Source organism: Myxocyprinus asiaticus, chromosome 28 (genome assembly GCF_019703515.2).
Source record: "Myxocyprinus asiaticus isolate MX2 ecotype Aquarium Trade chromosome 28, UBuf_Myxa_2, whole genome shotgun sequence".
NCBI lineage: Eukaryota > Metazoa > Chordata > Actinopteri > Cypriniformes > Catostomidae > Myxocyprinus > Myxocyprinus asiaticus.
In genome coordinates, this window is record NC_059371.1 from 4,932,587 (window position 1) to 4,950,160 (window position 17,574).

General features: G+C 37.9%; 1 protein-coding gene across 3 annotated transcripts in view; it reads right to left on the reverse strand.

Moving 5' to 3' along the window:
• Positions 1 to 1,489: 1,489 nt before the first annotated feature.
• LOC127418875 (pleckstrin homology domain-containing family G member 1-like) overlaps positions 1,490 to 17,574 on the reverse strand; it is a 75,008-nt gene continuing 58,923 nt past the window's right edge. For all 3 annotated transcript variants that reach the window (XM_051659736.1, XM_051659735.1, XM_051659734.1), the window contains 13 exons: positions 17,391 to 17,541; positions 17,089 to 17,220; positions 15,901 to 16,083; positions 13,695 to 13,790; positions 12,149 to 12,235; positions 9,972 to 10,005; positions 9,771 to 9,860; positions 9,609 to 9,647; positions 9,486 to 9,508; positions 8,841 to 9,020; positions 8,494 to 8,613; positions 5,443 to 7,279; positions 1,490 to 5,307 (listed from right to left, as the gene is read on the reverse strand). In XM_051659736.1, coding sequence (XP_051515696.1) covers positions 4,307 to 5,307; positions 5,443 to 7,279; positions 8,494 to 8,613; positions 8,841 to 9,020; positions 9,486 to 9,508; positions 9,609 to 9,647; positions 9,771 to 9,860; positions 9,972 to 10,005; positions 12,149 to 12,235; positions 13,695 to 13,790; positions 15,901 to 16,083; positions 17,089 to 17,220; positions 17,391 to 17,541 — 3,973 coding nt within the window. In that variant the 3' untranslated portion in view covers positions 1,490 to 4,306. The remainder of the gene's footprint in view (positions 5,308 to 5,442; positions 7,280 to 8,493; positions 8,614 to 8,840; positions 9,021 to 9,485; positions 9,509 to 9,608; positions 9,648 to 9,770; positions 9,861 to 9,971; positions 10,006 to 12,148; positions 12,236 to 13,694; positions 13,791 to 15,900; positions 16,084 to 17,088; positions 17,221 to 17,390; positions 17,542 to 17,574) is intronic.

Consider the following 17,574-nt stretch of genomic DNA (forward strand, 5'->3'; position numbering starts at 1 on the left):
ACCGGGGCAATCCGGAACCATAGGAGCGGGAGGAGGATCAACTGGAGCAGTATAAGAGTTACTCCCAGAGGACGGGGTAGCGGGACTCACCCTGGAAGAGGAGAGAGTGGTGACCGCTGCTGTGAGGATATCAAGAGTGATTTTGATGTTGTGCAGGGTGTCAGCATGTTGTTGAAGTATTTCCCCTTGTGCTGACAAAGTGTGGGCAATAGATGATTCTCCCGCTGGATCCATTACAATCAGTCTAGTCTTCTGTCACAGAGGAACTGAACCAAGTGAAGGTAGGATCCAATCGCGGGACTTTATTGACTCAAATGGAGAAGCAATAACAGAACGAATGATAACAGGAAAATAAAGATAGGAAAACAAACCACGTAATCCACACTGAGGATATTTAGACACCATAAGGAAGATATATACAATATACACACAATGAATATAATGGGAGACTAGACAAAGAATGACTGAACTAGGAAGTCTATATATACAGATGAATAACTGATAGGGAAACGATGAACAGGTGAGAATACTAATCAGATGTCCGGTGAATTAGATCGAGGAAGGATGGGATTGGAGGAGACTGATGAGGGTGTGACAGCATGTGCACTTGCTTTGGTGTTGCCACCCCTCATAGTCCTCATGCCACCCTATAAATACTTTTCTAGATCTGCCACGCAGGTATCTCACTAATAGCCAATCATCACATGGTGAGTGTTCCTACTTTATTTAATTGACTGCATGGGCAATTCAACATTAAACACTACAAAGAGTATTTACAACACTGCTTCAGTGTTAATTTTACACTCCTGTAGTTGGGGACAATATGTACATTGAGAAGTGTGCATTTAATACTGAGAATTTCACTGTGTAGACTTATATATTGAATCTGGCATTTGTAATGTCAGGACATAAGGGTGGTGTTCAATGGTCATTCTCAAGAAATGGTGCAACTGTGAATTAATTCATTAAATTACAGGAAGATATTTGTATTTTTAATAATTCATTTGTCATTCATCCAAAGGTTACTGCTGAATGTTCAAGAAATTATTTTTTCCCTATTTAGGCCCAATGTACAAAAAACAACAATAGGGATGGGGATGCAGCCTCCAGTAAAGTCTGGTAGTATAAGTCAGTTTCTGTTTGCCTTCATATATTACAATTCACACATTATAACTGAAAATAATAATAATAATAATAATAATAAAAATAATAATAATATTAATAACCAATCACATTTATATTCCAAAATATATTTTGGATGCCAATATTTTGTGCCAACCCTGTTAAATTAAAAATCTTTCAGGGTTGATAGAACCCTTTGAAATGCATGTTTGTATATTGACATTGTATTGACTCCACTTTGTACTAAAGAAACCTAAAAGCTTAAAATAAGAATTTCTAGATGAAAATGGTGTTTGAAAAATGATATAATATACATAATTAACATTTCAGATAAAGACATAACTAAAAAAAAAACAACACATTTTGTTTTAACTGAAGGTTTATTTGTTGCCTAAAGTACATCTTCGACCATTTACAACTAGGCAGATATAAAAATAAAAACAAAGAAAGCAAAAACTTAACTTAAGTCTCATCATGAGAATCGGAGAATGGCAATATTCATGAAAATGTACACCTTTACAGAATATTAAAATGGAGGAAAAGTGCAAAAGAAACAATTCCAATATAGGATAACAGTCCCCACCAGTAAAAAAATAAAAAAAATAAAATAAAAACTAAAACAAAACAATGTACAACTTAAAAAACAAAAAACAAACAAACCAAAAAAACCGCAACAACATGCAAACATACTTCATTGATAGCTTTGATCCAAATTTAAATTCACTCTATTTACACTGGTATTTGGTAGGTCATATAAGATTATTTCTTCTTTCAATGTAGCATTTTGAGAAAGTAACAGTGTTCATAGAAACAAAACAAAAAAAAAAAATGGCAATATTCACACGCACTAAACCAATTTATTATTATACCATTATTATAATAAACCAATTTTTTATTATACCAGCTGAACAACCAATTTAAACATTTAATAAATATTGTTCCATCGTATTGAAACAGACATCTCAAAATTAGAGAGAAAACAGAAATACCCAGAGGTAAATAAATAAAATTAAAAATAAAATTAAAATAAAAAAAACTGAAATGTGCTGAGAAAATCACTAATCATAAAAAACCCTCTTAAATCTTTTGGGATGAAAGAAGACCGTATGTGAGCCATTTTGTTTCTAGGTGGAGAGAAGGCAGGGACAGCTAATGCTGTGTGTGTGTGTATATATATATATATTTAACCCTATACACAATCAAATGACAAGAAAATACATAATATTGAGCCCAAATTACAACAAATTACAGTACATTTTTGAAACCTCAAACTCTATTCTCCAACATGGTCCCCTGAACACAATCAAATGAACCTAAAATTAAAGGGTTAGTTCACCCAAAAATGAAAATTCTCTCATCATTTCCTCACCCTCGTGCCACCCCAGATGTGACTTTCTTCTGCAGAACACAAATGAAGATTTTCAGAAGAATACCTCAGTTCTGTAGGTCCATACAATGCAAGTGAATGGTGACCAGAACTCAGAAGGTCCTAAAATGACAAAGTCAGCATAAAAGTAATCCATAGGACTCCAGTGGTTAAATTCATAGATATATGATAGGTGTTGTTGAGAAACAGATCAAGTTAAGTCATTTTTTTTTTTACTATCAATCTCCACATTTGACCAGCCCCAACCAGTAGGTGGCTGAATGTGAAAGTTCTGGTCACCTTTCACTTGAATTGTATAGATCTACAGAGCTGAAATATTCTTTTAAAAATCTTTGTTTGTGTTCAGCATAAGAAAGAAAGTCATACACATCTGGGATGGCATGAGGGTGAGAGAATTTTCATTTTTAGGTGAACTATCCCTTTAAGACACTAACTGATATTTGTTCACTTTTTGCCAATTACATTTTCTAGTTATTGTTTTGTTATGCAAATAAAAAATAAAATAAAAAAAAATCAAATCTAAATCCATATAGCAATTTTTCTCAGCGTTATTGACACTATACTAATGTCTGAGCCATGGTTGTTTGTAACTAGCATTTTAGCATGAACAACTTGATCACCTTGTTTTAAATACACCTATGACTTCCCAGTCTGATAAATCTCTCTATATACCTAATGTACAGTATAGTAAAATATATATGAATTCTATGCATTCTGGTCTTGAGAAAACATGGCATGCAAATATACCAAATCACACACTGAATGGTCGCTGGCAATATTAGCATACATGTAGTTTTCTGAAGATACCTACTCAACCCTTACTAATGGCATATTTCTACACAATTAAAAGTAATCCAAGGAGAGAGAAGTCTTGCACACAATGTACATAGGAAAAATCTGCAGGAATTTATTAAGAGGCCACAAAGTGTAAAAGTGCTCAGTGCACTTTGTGGCTTCTTAATAAATTCCTGCAGATTTTTTCTATGGACATTGTGTGCAAGCCTCCTTGGATAATATTTAATTTTTTGATCTTACACACCAAAGCTACTTGGATATATAATTTTTTTTCTTCAGTATTTGGCACAGACATTTTTTTCAGCTTTTTTCTGCTGTTTGTTTACACAATTAAAAGTAAAATATTTGAGTTATTGGCCTATGACGATTCTATCTACATGTGTACACCGAGATTATGGCAGATAATTTAACATCACCAGTCATGTGCTTGTTATATAGAGAATATTAAAGCTTGTAGGTGACATCTACAGTGTATATATGGTACATTTACTAGAATATTATAACCAGTAGTTCATGAGAATATTGTAAAAGTTTAAGAGAGAAATATGTTTGAAATTAGAAATAAAGAGTTGTGCCTATGATTCAAGTTTTACCGATGTGTCCAATGTCTTTTATTTTCTTTCATGAACTTCACTTCCCACACCTTTAAAATGTACAGTCATGATCTGACCTGTAAGCTGAAAGTTTTGTTTTACAACATAGGTTTTCATATGAAGAAAAATAGAAATAAAATAATTTGAAAATTATATCTGTATAGTTTCCTGCTTAGATATGCTACTTTGCGCATCCAAATTCAAGTAGATATGAGCAGAGTAATGTGTAATTCATCATTTACAAATTGTGTGCTGTTGATATGTGTATTGAATTCAGTAAATTACTTTACAATGCAAATATTGTATATTGTATCCTTTGTGTTGTGTCTTTAAGTTGCGTAACATGTTCCATGTGGAAGTTTTCTTGCATGTGCCAAATATGTGGCATGTTGTCCATAGTCCATGCTTCTTATGCAAAACTGCTAGAGCTGAGACACTGGAACTTTTCTCTCAGTGACTGGACAATTTTGGGCTGATTTACACCCTGCTGGCTGCAGTCTGGATCATTCCACTGGTATCCCTGTAGAGCCATCTCAGGTGTGGTCTGCTGTCCCTTTCCAAGGGTCTGAATGCTGCTTTGAGGTTGGCTGCAGTACTTAACTGCAGTTCCTGACAAATTGTGCAGCTGAGCCGCTATGGGCACCTCTTGTTTTTGCTCTTCGCCCTCATCTTCAGAACGGATCTCCACATAATCGTCATCATCATCTCCAGTGTCTTTAAAGTTGGCCAGATAATTTTCAGTGGCACTTTGTGCATTCAGTGGCACTTTTTTGCCCAGCACCACAACTTGCTGTGAGTCCCTTAGTGTGATATCACATGGCACTGAGATGTCAGAAGTCACTTGGACAGGACATTCAGGGAGGCTTTGCTGCCGACACATGTGCGTCCTTGATTCTTTTCTGTGCACCTCCCACATCTGATTACATAGTCCCCTCCCATTCTCTTTTCCAGTCTGATCTATCAATGAAGATGAGGACTTGCAGTGATTGTAAGCTGACACTTTAGTGTTACGTGGTCCTATTGAAGAGTAAATGTGATCAGAGTCATCTTTGCTTGGTGTCACACAGGCACTCCAACGCTGATTGTGTTGAGTACTATGAGCAGGTGGGGGGTTCTTCAAGGCAGGAGTTGAAATTGCAGAAGTCAGTCCTCTCTGTGGGGTTGAAGTGCACACTGACGATTCTGCTGGCCAGGACACAAAATCAGCAAGTTCTCCATTACTGTATGTGCAGTTCAACCAATCAGACTCTTGGGTAGAGCTTTCGGATAGGGAAGGGGAGGAGGTGGTGTTCGGGAAAAGTGGATGGGGGCCTGCAATACTGACAGAGGACTTCAGTACTGGAGGAGTTATAGGAGAACCCTTGAAAACCACCTGCTCATACAACTGAGAGTACTCGGCTATTCTTGCACCTAACCAAAAGAAAGGAAAAGGAAAAGAAAGAGGTGTTCATAAAAACTTCAAATATATCATTTTGTTTAACTTGTTTGTGTCACGCTAAGTAACACTTTGTAGAAAAAATATAGAATGACCTTAGTCTGTCTTACCTATAGCAGTGCCACCTTGTTTCTTCTCCTCTAGTATGGCTGCCAGGTCTTTCTGTTTACTCAGCCTTAGCTTGGCACAACTGGGTTCATGGTCCATGCTCTTCATCTTCAGTAACTGGTTGGCCTTTTTGATCTTCTGACTGTACTGCCTAGCCATGAGGAACACTCTGTTCTTTCCCCTGTCCCCAAGCTCAAGAACCTGATCCCTTGCTTCTCCACCCAGCAGTAGACTAGAGGAGCCAGGCTCCAAACTACTAAACAAGGACTGAAGCTCTGAGTCCTTTGGTGAAGAGATGTCCTCATCATCCATCCGGAAGCTTCCACTGCTTAATCTAGCTAGTTTGTTACGGATGCTCTTCACTGTGCCACATTGAGGCTCAGGGGTGGGGGAAAAAGGAAGAGAAGGTAATGTAGGAGAAGAAGACACCTCAAGTTCTTTCTCATCTAACATTGTTTCTGGAATGTTGAGGATGGGGAGATGGAGACCTGGAGGTGGTCTGGATGCAGTTGAATTCTGTGATCCAGATAAAGCAGAAACTAAAGGGTCCATTTTTAAGGGTAATTTGCATGGAGAGTCATTTGACTTTTGCCCAGAATTGGCTTTCTTACTTGGAGATTCTTGTGCTTTGCATTGGGAATCATTCGCCTTTTGTTGCAACCTGTTGACTTTACTTGGGGAGCTGTATGTTTTACATAGAGAGTCTTGTGCTTTTTGTGGTGAGTCATGTGTTTTATATGAGGAGTCTGTTCCACTTACAGGAAATGCTGCTGGAAGTCTGTCCGGGTTCTTTTCATTGTTCCGGATGTAGTTTTCCAGATCACACCAGATCTCATCCACTTGCTCTAACGTGTTATTGGCTGTGAAAAGCTGAGACGTTTCAGTGTCTAAAATTGAAGTAGATGGAATCTGGGGAAGGGGTCGATCAACTTCAGTGTTGTTTCTAGAACAGAGGCTTTCCTCAGAAACCAAGCCCCCTAAAATCTTGCTAGTCATGTGATCTATCTCCGATGTCTGCAGGCTGTCTGTTTTTCCCAGATTAGTATGCGTTGAACAGACTGGGCGATCCTGGAAAACAATGGTGTCATAGACATTCTCTTCGTCCTCAACAATTTGCAGATCACATGTCTCAAATTGCTCCGTCTCTCGACCAGAGGACCTATTACTCTCACATGAACTTTCAGTTTCAGTTGGAGTGATTATAACTTGTGGCGCTATCCTGTGTTTGACTTCTGTGACCTCTGTAACTTGGTCCTTGCGATTCATCCCCATGGCCTGAAGCTCCTCGTAACTAATGTTGTCATAAACATTCTCGATATCATCAATCGTCAACTGCTCGGCAGAAGATGACCCTGAGATTTCAGTGCTTGAAGACTCGGGCTGGGCATTGGTCTCTTCCTCTTTTAGTGCTCGCTTGGTAGGGCTTTGTCTCTCACTCTGTTTTTCTCTAACACTGCTGGCCCTACGAAGTACCCTGCCCCCACTTACGGGAAGTTCTAGCTGCGATCTATGAGTCTGTACAATATGCCAGCTACAGGGTCTCTCTGGATGGTCCGTGGTTTCATGGTCACTCTCTGCATCATGACTGCTTACATCTCTCTCAGTTGGCAAGAACATCTGATAGATGTCTTCATCGTCAATTTGGACAGACTTTTGGCGAGTGGGAAACATAGCCCTCCGGACACGATGGTCTGCCCATATGTTGCAGACAGAACGTTCCCTGCCTGTTCCCAGCATGTGAGAGAAGTGTTCATCGGTCTCTGTTTCAGGAGGACCAGTCACTCGTAGGACAGGAGTGTTCATTTTGACAGCCTCATTTTTTAGCGTCTGTTTGGCGGTCTGAAAAAATTATAATAAGCACCTTTACAATAAATTCAAATCATGCTGTTTACTTGTAATATCCCACAGATAAACCAGTACAAGTAATTTGTAAATCTGTATTGTTATGTTTTCATTCACCCAGGTCATTTTAGAATGTCTACAATTTCAGGCAGGCTTGAAAAATGTGTTAGTTGTAAGACATCTGGATACTCATCCAAGTGCACCATAATGAACACCATAATGTTGAGACTAGTTAATAGCAACTGATGGAGCCTTTTCAATGAGAAGAATCCAAATGAAATAAACAGAAAAAACAAATACTTCTGCTTCCAATTAGATATCCAGAAGCCTTTAAATGTCCAAATGAAATGTTTTGCTCAAAATAGAATCAGATTGACAAGCTTTAGTACACAACAATGAATCAAACATTTAAAGGTAGCCTATATGTTTTCTGACAATGGTTTTCTACTCAAACTATGAATCAAGCAAACTGTGATCTGTATTCTTTTTATTCTTTTCAAGTTATTGCTATAAATCATGGGCAAAAAACAAACAAAAAAAAAAGTCTGCAACAGCAGTCATCGCAATGGGGGCCAAGGACATAGCAGCCAAGTTAATGAAATCCATGGTGAATGAAATCCTTGAAAGCATTCATGATAGGGTGATTGTTACATACACAGCATTAGAGCCAAATTTATATTTCTAATGTTTGGAATTATGTATTATGTAGCTGATTATGATTATAGTTTAATTTAGCAATTATTAAATATTGAAATGTAATATGTAAATGGATTAATGTTGTTTATGTAAAGCTTCTATTTAATTGGATTTCTATTGATTTTGTTCTAAGAAGCAATATGGTGGTTATTTAGGACACAGCTTCCTTTGTTGTCAGGTGAGTAGTCACCTCCTACCTTTGTCTGTAAACAAGCATGACACGGTAGCTTAGGCAGGTATGCAGCCATATGGTTTTTGACTGCATTATATGGTTCTATGGATTATTTCATTTGGATTATTGTATCTCATATCAACATGAATGATGGGATGATGAACAGAACTTTTTTGACATTATATTGCTTTAGCAAAGAAACAAATAAACTAAATAGAAAGCATTTGGATTGTTGGAGCATTGGATTGTTTGTGAAAATGAAAGCGAGTCAAGCACTTGAGAACACCGCAAACCTTTGGTGTGAACTATGTATCATGTATCGCCTACAGTATGTCCTTAGTACCTGGAGATCTGTATGAGTGAGGTTGTGGTTTCTCCACTGGTCAATGCTATCCACTGACACTTGCTGGTTTAGCCTTTTCCGGCTGCTCTTCCCTGGCACCCTCAGCTTGGCCCCAGAGCCCTGGTTGTACAAAAGTCATGTGATCAGTCAAAATGAAATCTAGACACAATAATGAAATGTAGACAGTTTAAAAAAAAAAAAAAAAACATTCTGAAATTGGAATAGATACGTGAGCTTTATGCTAGAACCACCTTGTTTATTGCCACTGTATTCTTAAGTAATAAGGATAATACAAAAATAAATAAATGGCAAGTGATGTCACACATTAAATGTCATCTCACACTCACCAAACCAGTGTCATCTTCATCATCTGCATCCTGTGGATGCGGCCCTTCATCTACATCACTGTGGTTGCCTTGGTCGCCAGGATCCAGCGACTCCTGTGATTCACTGACAAGGCTACGAGATCGGCCAATCGAACCCAAATGGGCCACAGGTGACAGCAGAGTGACCCCCAAACTAGAACGCTGTGAGAAGCAAATGCAAGTTTATGATATATCTTCTCGAACACTTAGGTCTAACACATAAGCTATGCCCTCACTACATGATTTTTGGTCAGATTTCCCAATTATTGTTTCTGTCCAATCTTTTCTTTTGTTTTTCAGACAAAATCAGTGCACAACTAGGACAGCGAGCTCATCATGACCCTCCATTTCTGGAAAAATCTTGTGTTAACTCCAAAAAAAAAATTCGCTGTTGGCCGAGAATGTCTCTTGGCTAAAGATCTTGTTATTTGTGTACCTCACCTGCGTTCTGTTGTGTAGTATGTGCGCTGCTCCGACAAGAAGATGACAGATGGAAAAAAACCTTGTTGAGCAACTGTCTGACAGTCGTAAAGTGAGGGCATGGCTTTAGTTTAAATGTATTTCTTAGATGTATCTACTCTAAATTTTTTTAATGGATTCATGCTTTTGTGAATGGAGTTTTTTTACCTTCTGTGTATCTGGGCTGGATACTACAGCAAAAAAAGGCAAGATAAAAATCATTTAAATTACATTTGTAGAATTTGTAGAAAACATTTTACATGAATCACTTTACAAACTAATGCTACTTACTTATGTGTTTGGAGTTTTTCAGTAATTTAGCCAATGGCTCTGAGAATAGGGAGAGACAGAGGGAGAAAGACATATTGAAAACAGAAACATAGATTAAAAAAAGATTCAGTTAAGAGAAGATTGGAGAAGATGAAATCCATTTGTTTTGTCTGATGTGTCTACCTGTCCTCCTTCGCACTCTCCTTGGTGAAGGACCCTCCTTAGTGTTCACTCTCTTGTCACCCTCGGAGTTAAAGGTAAAACCTGGATGGTCTAAAGAAAGTTTCAGAAGAGAGTATGAAATCCAGTTATTTTAATATTACACATGAACTTCACCCATACATGCACTGTAGCTTTTAATGTGAAGTTAATCATAATACTTACTTGCAGTATCCATCTCCAGAATGGCCTGCTTAGCCTGTGGAGAGACAGAGAGAACACTTCTTGTAACACCTACGCAAACACTGCAGAACTCTGCATTTTGGGTCAGCTTCTATTTTCTATTTTCATGTAAAGGGGCCATGACATGACCTTTTTTTTTATTACTTTAAAATGTTCCCTGAGGTTCAGTTATAATATTAGTAAAGTCATATATTTGTAAAACATGATCATTTTCCACCCTTATTCTAACCCTCTGTCAGAAATACTCGGTTTCAGTGTTGCTTCTCCTTTAAGACGTTACAGTAAACGCCCACATTTCTGACTGGCTGTCTCCTTGCCATCTCACTGCTCACCACTACTGGGTGGGGCTACTGAAGTATTAAGGCAAAGTAGGCATTGATGTTTTGTTGTGGAGGCGGTCAGATGCAAATATCTATCACAGTGTGACCTCATGATGTGGAGGAAGTAGAAAACCAGTCGAGTTGTTTTGGCAGCTTGGTTTCAACAAATTCTCTTTCTGCAGTGAGGAGTAAGTTTTGAGTTCTGAAACTTACAGTATGTTTTTATAGTACAGTGACCTTTCCTATGTCAAAAAATCAAAGAAAATTTGATTCCTCATGTCATGACCCCTTTAAGGTTTAGTGATCTTTAATCTCTTTACTGTTAGGTGAAAGAAAAAACATATTAATTTTTAATTATTTGTATTTATATGTATATATTAGGGTAGTATCAAGTAAAACATTTATTACAGTATGTATTTACTGTAATACGGTTTACAAATACTGTACTGTAATAGAATCTGTTATCGAATCACCATTGAGAATAATGGGAATAATAAACAAAAAGGTCTGGGTGCATAAGGTCAGGGTTTCCCAAACATTTTTGTCAGCTGAACCCCCTTGTCCTAAATGATTTACCTGAAGTACCCCCTGATATTTTAAGTATTTTTAACCTTCGAAATATAATACATTTTACATCTTTGCACTTCCTTTTCTTCTTATTCTTATAATGAACCTCTATTGTATCTATTGTTATATATCTATTATAATATTTACACATTCATGTGTCCCCATTACTTCTAGGAATATTTTTAAGAAATGAAACATTAAACATATATGTTTAGTCAATTATAAATTATATTTGGTTTCAGCAGCCATATAGACACAAGGATGAGAGTGCAGCCGTAAAGCCAGAAGGATGGTTAAAAGGAAAATTTACTCGACTGATGTTCTTTCTTTCTCTGTTTTAATTGTCAAATGATGGACAACATTTGAAATTATCCGTCAATCTTTTTAAAATTTGGTAAATTAATAAATATATATTTTGGTACACAACCTCTTCACAACCTTCCAGGGGTTACCTTACAAACCTCCATTTGGGAAACCCTGCATTAGGTAATGAGCATTAAGGAGAAAATGTGCTTAATTGTGTAAAAATAAGGTTACAATGCAATAAATACATAAATACATTTCAGTTGAAATTTATTTATTTATTTAAATTGGGGTGAAACCATCTAATTGAGTACTGTGAACAACTGCAGCTTTTGTTCAAAAACATTCAGGTTGTGTTTCAACTAAATAACATCTGGGTGGCGCTATGCTCTCATTTCTAGTATAAGAGAAACTTCTGCTCAGAGATTATTTAGCAGAGATGGGCCACTTCTATTAAAATGAATGGGAGAAATTGGAAAGCCCAACGGCAGCCAACGGTCAACGGATATAGAAAGGAAGTCCTGCCTTACTGGTAAAAGAGCCAATCACCAATCACCTGTCAATCAACTCGACAACGTGCATGAGCATAAGCTGTTCAAGCTGAGAAAATTGTGTTTTTTAATGTAATCTGAGGTACAGAAGCACAATTTCTTATACCAGTTTTGTCAGATTTTACTGCTGATTTGAAACATGTCCTTTGATCGTAATCTTGACCAACCGTTTTGGAGATTTTGGTGTTCCCTCATTCAAGTAGACAGGAGCTGCACTGGCATAACTGGAAATAACTGACTTGCTAGAAAGACTTTGTTCTGCTTCACCTTCAGAGTTCTTTCATTCTCTTTGAGATTTGAACTAATTTATTGTGGCACAGTTCAGTGGGAACAACCAGATTTGGCCAAAGCCTCACAATCACTGAGAGTACATTCTATAGAATTATAGTTAGGACATTGTGTATGTTCATGTTCTAACCTTGGCCGGTATTTTGGCTGGATGGTTTTCAAGGATCAGCCTTTTCAGATGCAGGACCCACATTCTCTTGTCCTGTTGAGACTTCGCCTGAAGGTGGATTAGAGATATATCAGCACAATCTGAAGGTTTAAGGCTATTTACTGACACACCTCTGTAAAACCACTGTGACCGAGTCACCCAGCATTCAAAGAACATCAGCACAATCATAAAAAAACAAAACAAACAAACAGCAACATCAACTGGGTGGACGTCAGCAAAATTAAGTGACAAACAAACAGATGTGGTGGACTGGAACCATCCCTCAACAGTGACGCAATTGTCCTCAGTTCATTTCATGGACAGTTATAATGAAAAGCCTGTGGGAAAAATTGTTATTCAACCTAACAGTGTGCTTATGGCCAACTAACTGTGATGAACTTAAGAACAACATGTAAAAGGATGTTATTCAACTTATATACATCATGTCAAAGGATGAAATATAGTCCAGAAAGGCTTATGTTATCACAACAAAGAAAATCTACAAGCAGATGTTAAAATTATCTGTATTATCAGACAGAGGCAGACAGTTTTACGAAAATGTGGGTGAATCTCACCCCAAAATCAAAGAAAAAATAAGAAATACATTTTACTTAAAGAAAACTAAGCCTAGTGGAAGGATCATTAAGATATTTTTGCATTGTGTATTTGTATTGCATTATTTTTATGAACATTATGCCTGCATTTAGGACCATTTTCAGAACATTTAAGAGGGGATATGCCAAAACAGATACTGGTGTCGGAATCAGGTCCGATACTGTGCTCATGTAGTTGAGTACATTGTGTTAAATACACAATTAAATTATTGCATATACCAGAAGATCAGTAGTTAAATTAAATTTAGTACAACAAATATTTTATGATGTACAGTGTAGGAGGTGGGAGGGTTGTGTGTGCTTAATTGTAATGAAAACAAAATGCAAAATAAATTAAAGCTCTTAAAAATAAGCTTTAATTTCTATATGCAAAATATCAATTCTGTTTTTTTTTCTTTAGACTTCTGGGAGAGAAATATGACCCAGAAAGATTCTTGACTGCCCACGTCTGCTCGCGTTCTTGTTCTAACCCTAAGAGCTTATGAAACAAGCTTATAAAAATAAAAGGAGAGTGAACATGTATTAGCTCCTTAGATAACAGTGTGCCATCCAATCACATTAGAGTGGTGGTGATTCACGGGCATTCTGTAAGTTGTGGCACATACTGCATCACATTTATGACTTCTCGGCTGACATCCAACACACAGGTCAGATGTAACAGCACTGGCTTTAGGCGAGACTCAATCTTTCATACACACACACAAATACATTTACAGGTATGTGCATATAATTCGTACAAGCAGAAGCTTGTAGGTAAAGAGGTGTGGTTTTACTAGGGTAAAGTTCAAGGTGATTGGCCATTTGTCAGAAGTCTGGCCTCAGGCTGGACATTCCTGCGTTTGTTTAACACGGCCTGCTCATCTTATGTTGCGTACAGTTTGCATGTGCATGTGTGTGTGAATGTTTGTAGTTACCTGCACAGTATGTTGAAGTTTAGGGTTCTTATAGTGAAACACAGTGAAGCTCAGAGGTTCTTTAGTGATGACCTCCACCAACATCAGATTACAACACTGCAAATAAATAAATAAATAAATAAGAAATTAAATAAATAACAGTCTCAAACTTTTCAGGCAACCATGACAGCAATTTATGTACATTTCAAATGACTTCTAAAAGTAGCTGGTTTTATACGGCAAAGTTCTACTTAGCGCTGTGCTAGAAATAGAAACAGTCGGGCAAGGGTATTTTTCTTTGCGACATTCGGACACTGCCGTTTTGAAGAGCATTTAAATATGAGATGCATGCTGTCCTGTCAAAAAACTGCATGTAAAATATTAACCAATGTGACATTAAATTTAGAGCTGTGGATTTTATTATTAATTACATGAAAACGTTTTAAAAAACACAATTAATCATCAAGGCTATACATACTATTACAGCAATTCAAGCTTGATGTACCACCTTGATGCAGTAGGGGGCAGTCAGCGCTCCAGCTGTTCAGGCAAAGCGCCTATTCAAACCAATGAGCAGACAATTTACCACCTTAAATAGATGCGCTTTTATGCTGAAAAACAGCTGGACCAAGCTGGGATCTTGAGACATATTTTTCAAAGGCAGAAAGCCTGAAAAACACAGCACTTAGGACTATAAGCACTGAAAACAAGTCAAACTCAACACAACCAAAATGAGACACACCAAAAGCGTTCGTCTGACACACAAGACCAACAATTAAAAAAATCAGAGGGATGTAGGCCAAAAATAGGGTTATGTTTGGTGGTGTGAAAATAAAACATAAAATAATATATTGATTATTAAATGGCTACCTACTAAATAAATAAGTAAATGGACATAAAATATAGACTTGCATCAAAATTATGATATTATGTGATAAGAAAGAAATCGCAGAGTTTATAGAAACATTTGAATTACACCTCTGTTTGTGTTGGAGTACTGTTCTGTTCCACGAAAGTAATTTATTCAGAGACAATCAGCAATAAAAAATGCATTAAACTATAATATGTGTGATTAGGATAAAGCAAAGATGCAAATTAAGTTGCTTTCATAGAGTACTAGCACTTTGGTGCTCACCTGGGTCCGTTTCACTTTAAAGTTTTGTTCATTTGATTGGTGTGAATGCTGTTTGGCTAGTGCTACGAACTGCACCCAAAAATACTGGAAAAGGTGGTCTAGGGTTCAGTTCATGTGAACTTTGGTACGGTTCACTTCTGATATGAACAATCCATCCTGAATATCAGAAGTGAACAGCTATTGATGACGTATAATTTGCATCTTTGCATGCTGACAGTCGCAATTATCATGATATAATGCATTTCTCATACTTTCTTGTCTCCAAATAAGTCACCTTCTGAGAGCAGATCACATTCTGCACATCTCTTGCAACACATTTTTGGTCAATGGCAAACAAATGCTAATAATATTCACATTTTTACACACCCAATGCCATAGCAGGAGACAAACGCAAAAGCCGTTCTGTCAATGGAAAGTTTTGGTGGTAAATGCAATGAGAAAATACTTCCATAACAGTGAAACTGACATCTCAGTCAAAACCTAGTTAGAGTGGTAACTAGGCTGCCTCTATTACTCAAGTTGATGATGCATTAATAACACAGTTGGGACCCAAATAACACGAATATGATGTGTACAGAGACTAGCAATGGCAGGTGGAGGGGGAGGAATTGAACTTGGAATCGAACCAAGTATAAAAGCACCCAATAGCATCAATAGTGGTTCACTTTCGTGAGTTAGGCCAGATTGCTTTCATACCTAATGAGAACTGCACCAGAATTCACATGAACTATCCCCTAGACTGCCTTTTTCAAGTCAACTTGGTCCGCTGGTGCAAACCTGAGTACGGAAAACCACTTACACAACAAACAAATGAACTGAACCCATTAAACAGACTTGAGTTTGCACCAAAAGCTCTAGTATGAAAGTGCCCTTATGGTCATTAGCTGGTCCAAGCTAGTCTGAGTGGTTCATCAGATGGACAACCAGCTGGTGGACCTGGTTTTGACCTGGTAGATCACCTTGGCTAAGCTGGTAGTGACCCTAATCAATGACAAACAATAAACTAGCTATCCTGTTCAAAACACCAGCTCGATCACATGGTATGACTTGTTTTTTCAAGCAGGAAAAACTGGTGGGTTCATGAGCTCTCACCAGGATGTGAGCCTTGTAGGTGTAAGTCTCCTCTCGTTTCTTGGTGATCAGTAGCAGTCTATCAAACAGGAAGAGTGTTCTCTCATTTTTCGCTCTCTGGATTCGGAATGTTCCCTCGAGAACCAGCTCGCCATAGCTAATCAGATCAGGCCCATTCCAGTTAGTCAACAAACTCTGAACCTCCTGAGAGATAGAAAGAGAAAACAGAAGAAAACTGTTACTTCTCACATACATCAGTTCAATTAGTCGACTGACTTTTATGTCTGAAGAACCTCAACCAGAATGCTTTACTATCTGTTACCAGACCCACAAAAAATGTGTTCTCTGCTGGAACTAAACTAGCTTAGGGTGGTAGTCGGTTTTACATAGTCCAAGTTGGACATGTATGGTCATTTTCTGGTCCAAGCTGGAATAGGGAAAAGGTTCCCTTGTTTAGTGCGGGTGGATCAGCCAAACGGGCTCAATAAAGCATAATAGTGCCCGCTCACTTTTTGAGCCACCTTGGTTCCGAAAGCATTTTTCCCATTATTTTCACAGTGCGTCATGTGAGTGGGACAATGCAGAGCTCTTTTGGTGCGCTTTATTGGCCACAGTTTTCTGATTTAATGATCTTTCTCCAGTGGAGCATGGATAGTGTAGATATTCACCAGTAATTGTGCTATTAAAGACAATTTTTAAACAATGAAGTTGAAATAACAAGGACTGATGGCTTCAATAGAAGCATATACCATTGATTATCAACCTCGGAGCTCATGCTATGTCAGTCTTTAAGGTTTAAAAGTTAGCGTTAAAATTAAATTCCCCTGTTGGGAAAATGCTGAGATTTTTACTTCTGGAACTAGACTTAGGGGTATGTTTAGATTTATGGCCTCGTCCGGCTGTCAGGCACAAAGCGAGGCATCCTTCTCCAATGGGCATGGGATGAATCCAATCTGATCTAGATGTTTAATCAACTGTACTACTAGCTGGTGGACTTGGTTTTGACCCGGTAGCCCACCTTGAAGCTGGTTAGAGCTGGTTAGAGCTAGTTGACCACTTTGGACAACCAAAATCCACCATGTTCCAAAAACCAGCTTGACCATTTGTAGCAGCACACCCTCATGTATTCTGGAAAAGTAATTAATGCACTTGTCCATTCTGCACATACTATATGTTTGTATATACAGTATGTGTGTTGGTTACACAAACCTGTAGTCTCACTGCATGTTCATGTTTTCTCTTCATGTCATTGATGTGCCAGGCCACTCTCTGCATGGTGTCTATGGCCTCCTGGATCACGTCGTACATCTCTGATTCCTTCTCCAGATGTGTGGCGATCTCCTGCAAGACACCAGCACATCTTTGACCTCAGAGTGTACTATAGTAAACGCATGTGTAGGTAATGCAACTGAGTGCAAATGAAGTCATGTGATTTGAACGAACTGATTAGTTAACTAGTCGGTATAGCCTCTGCAGTACTTTTTTTAAAGAGTGTGTATGTGAACACTTACATGCAGTAGTAGATGGTACTTGAGGATCCTCTGGACAGGTTTAAGCAAGTATGAGCCGAGAGGAAGGGAGTGTTTCAGACTCTCCTGACGTTCACGCAGAAACTTTGCCACTGTTTTATTCTGCATGCACTCTGTTAAGACAGCAACGGACCTGCAGATGCACACAAACACACACTTTATTGAT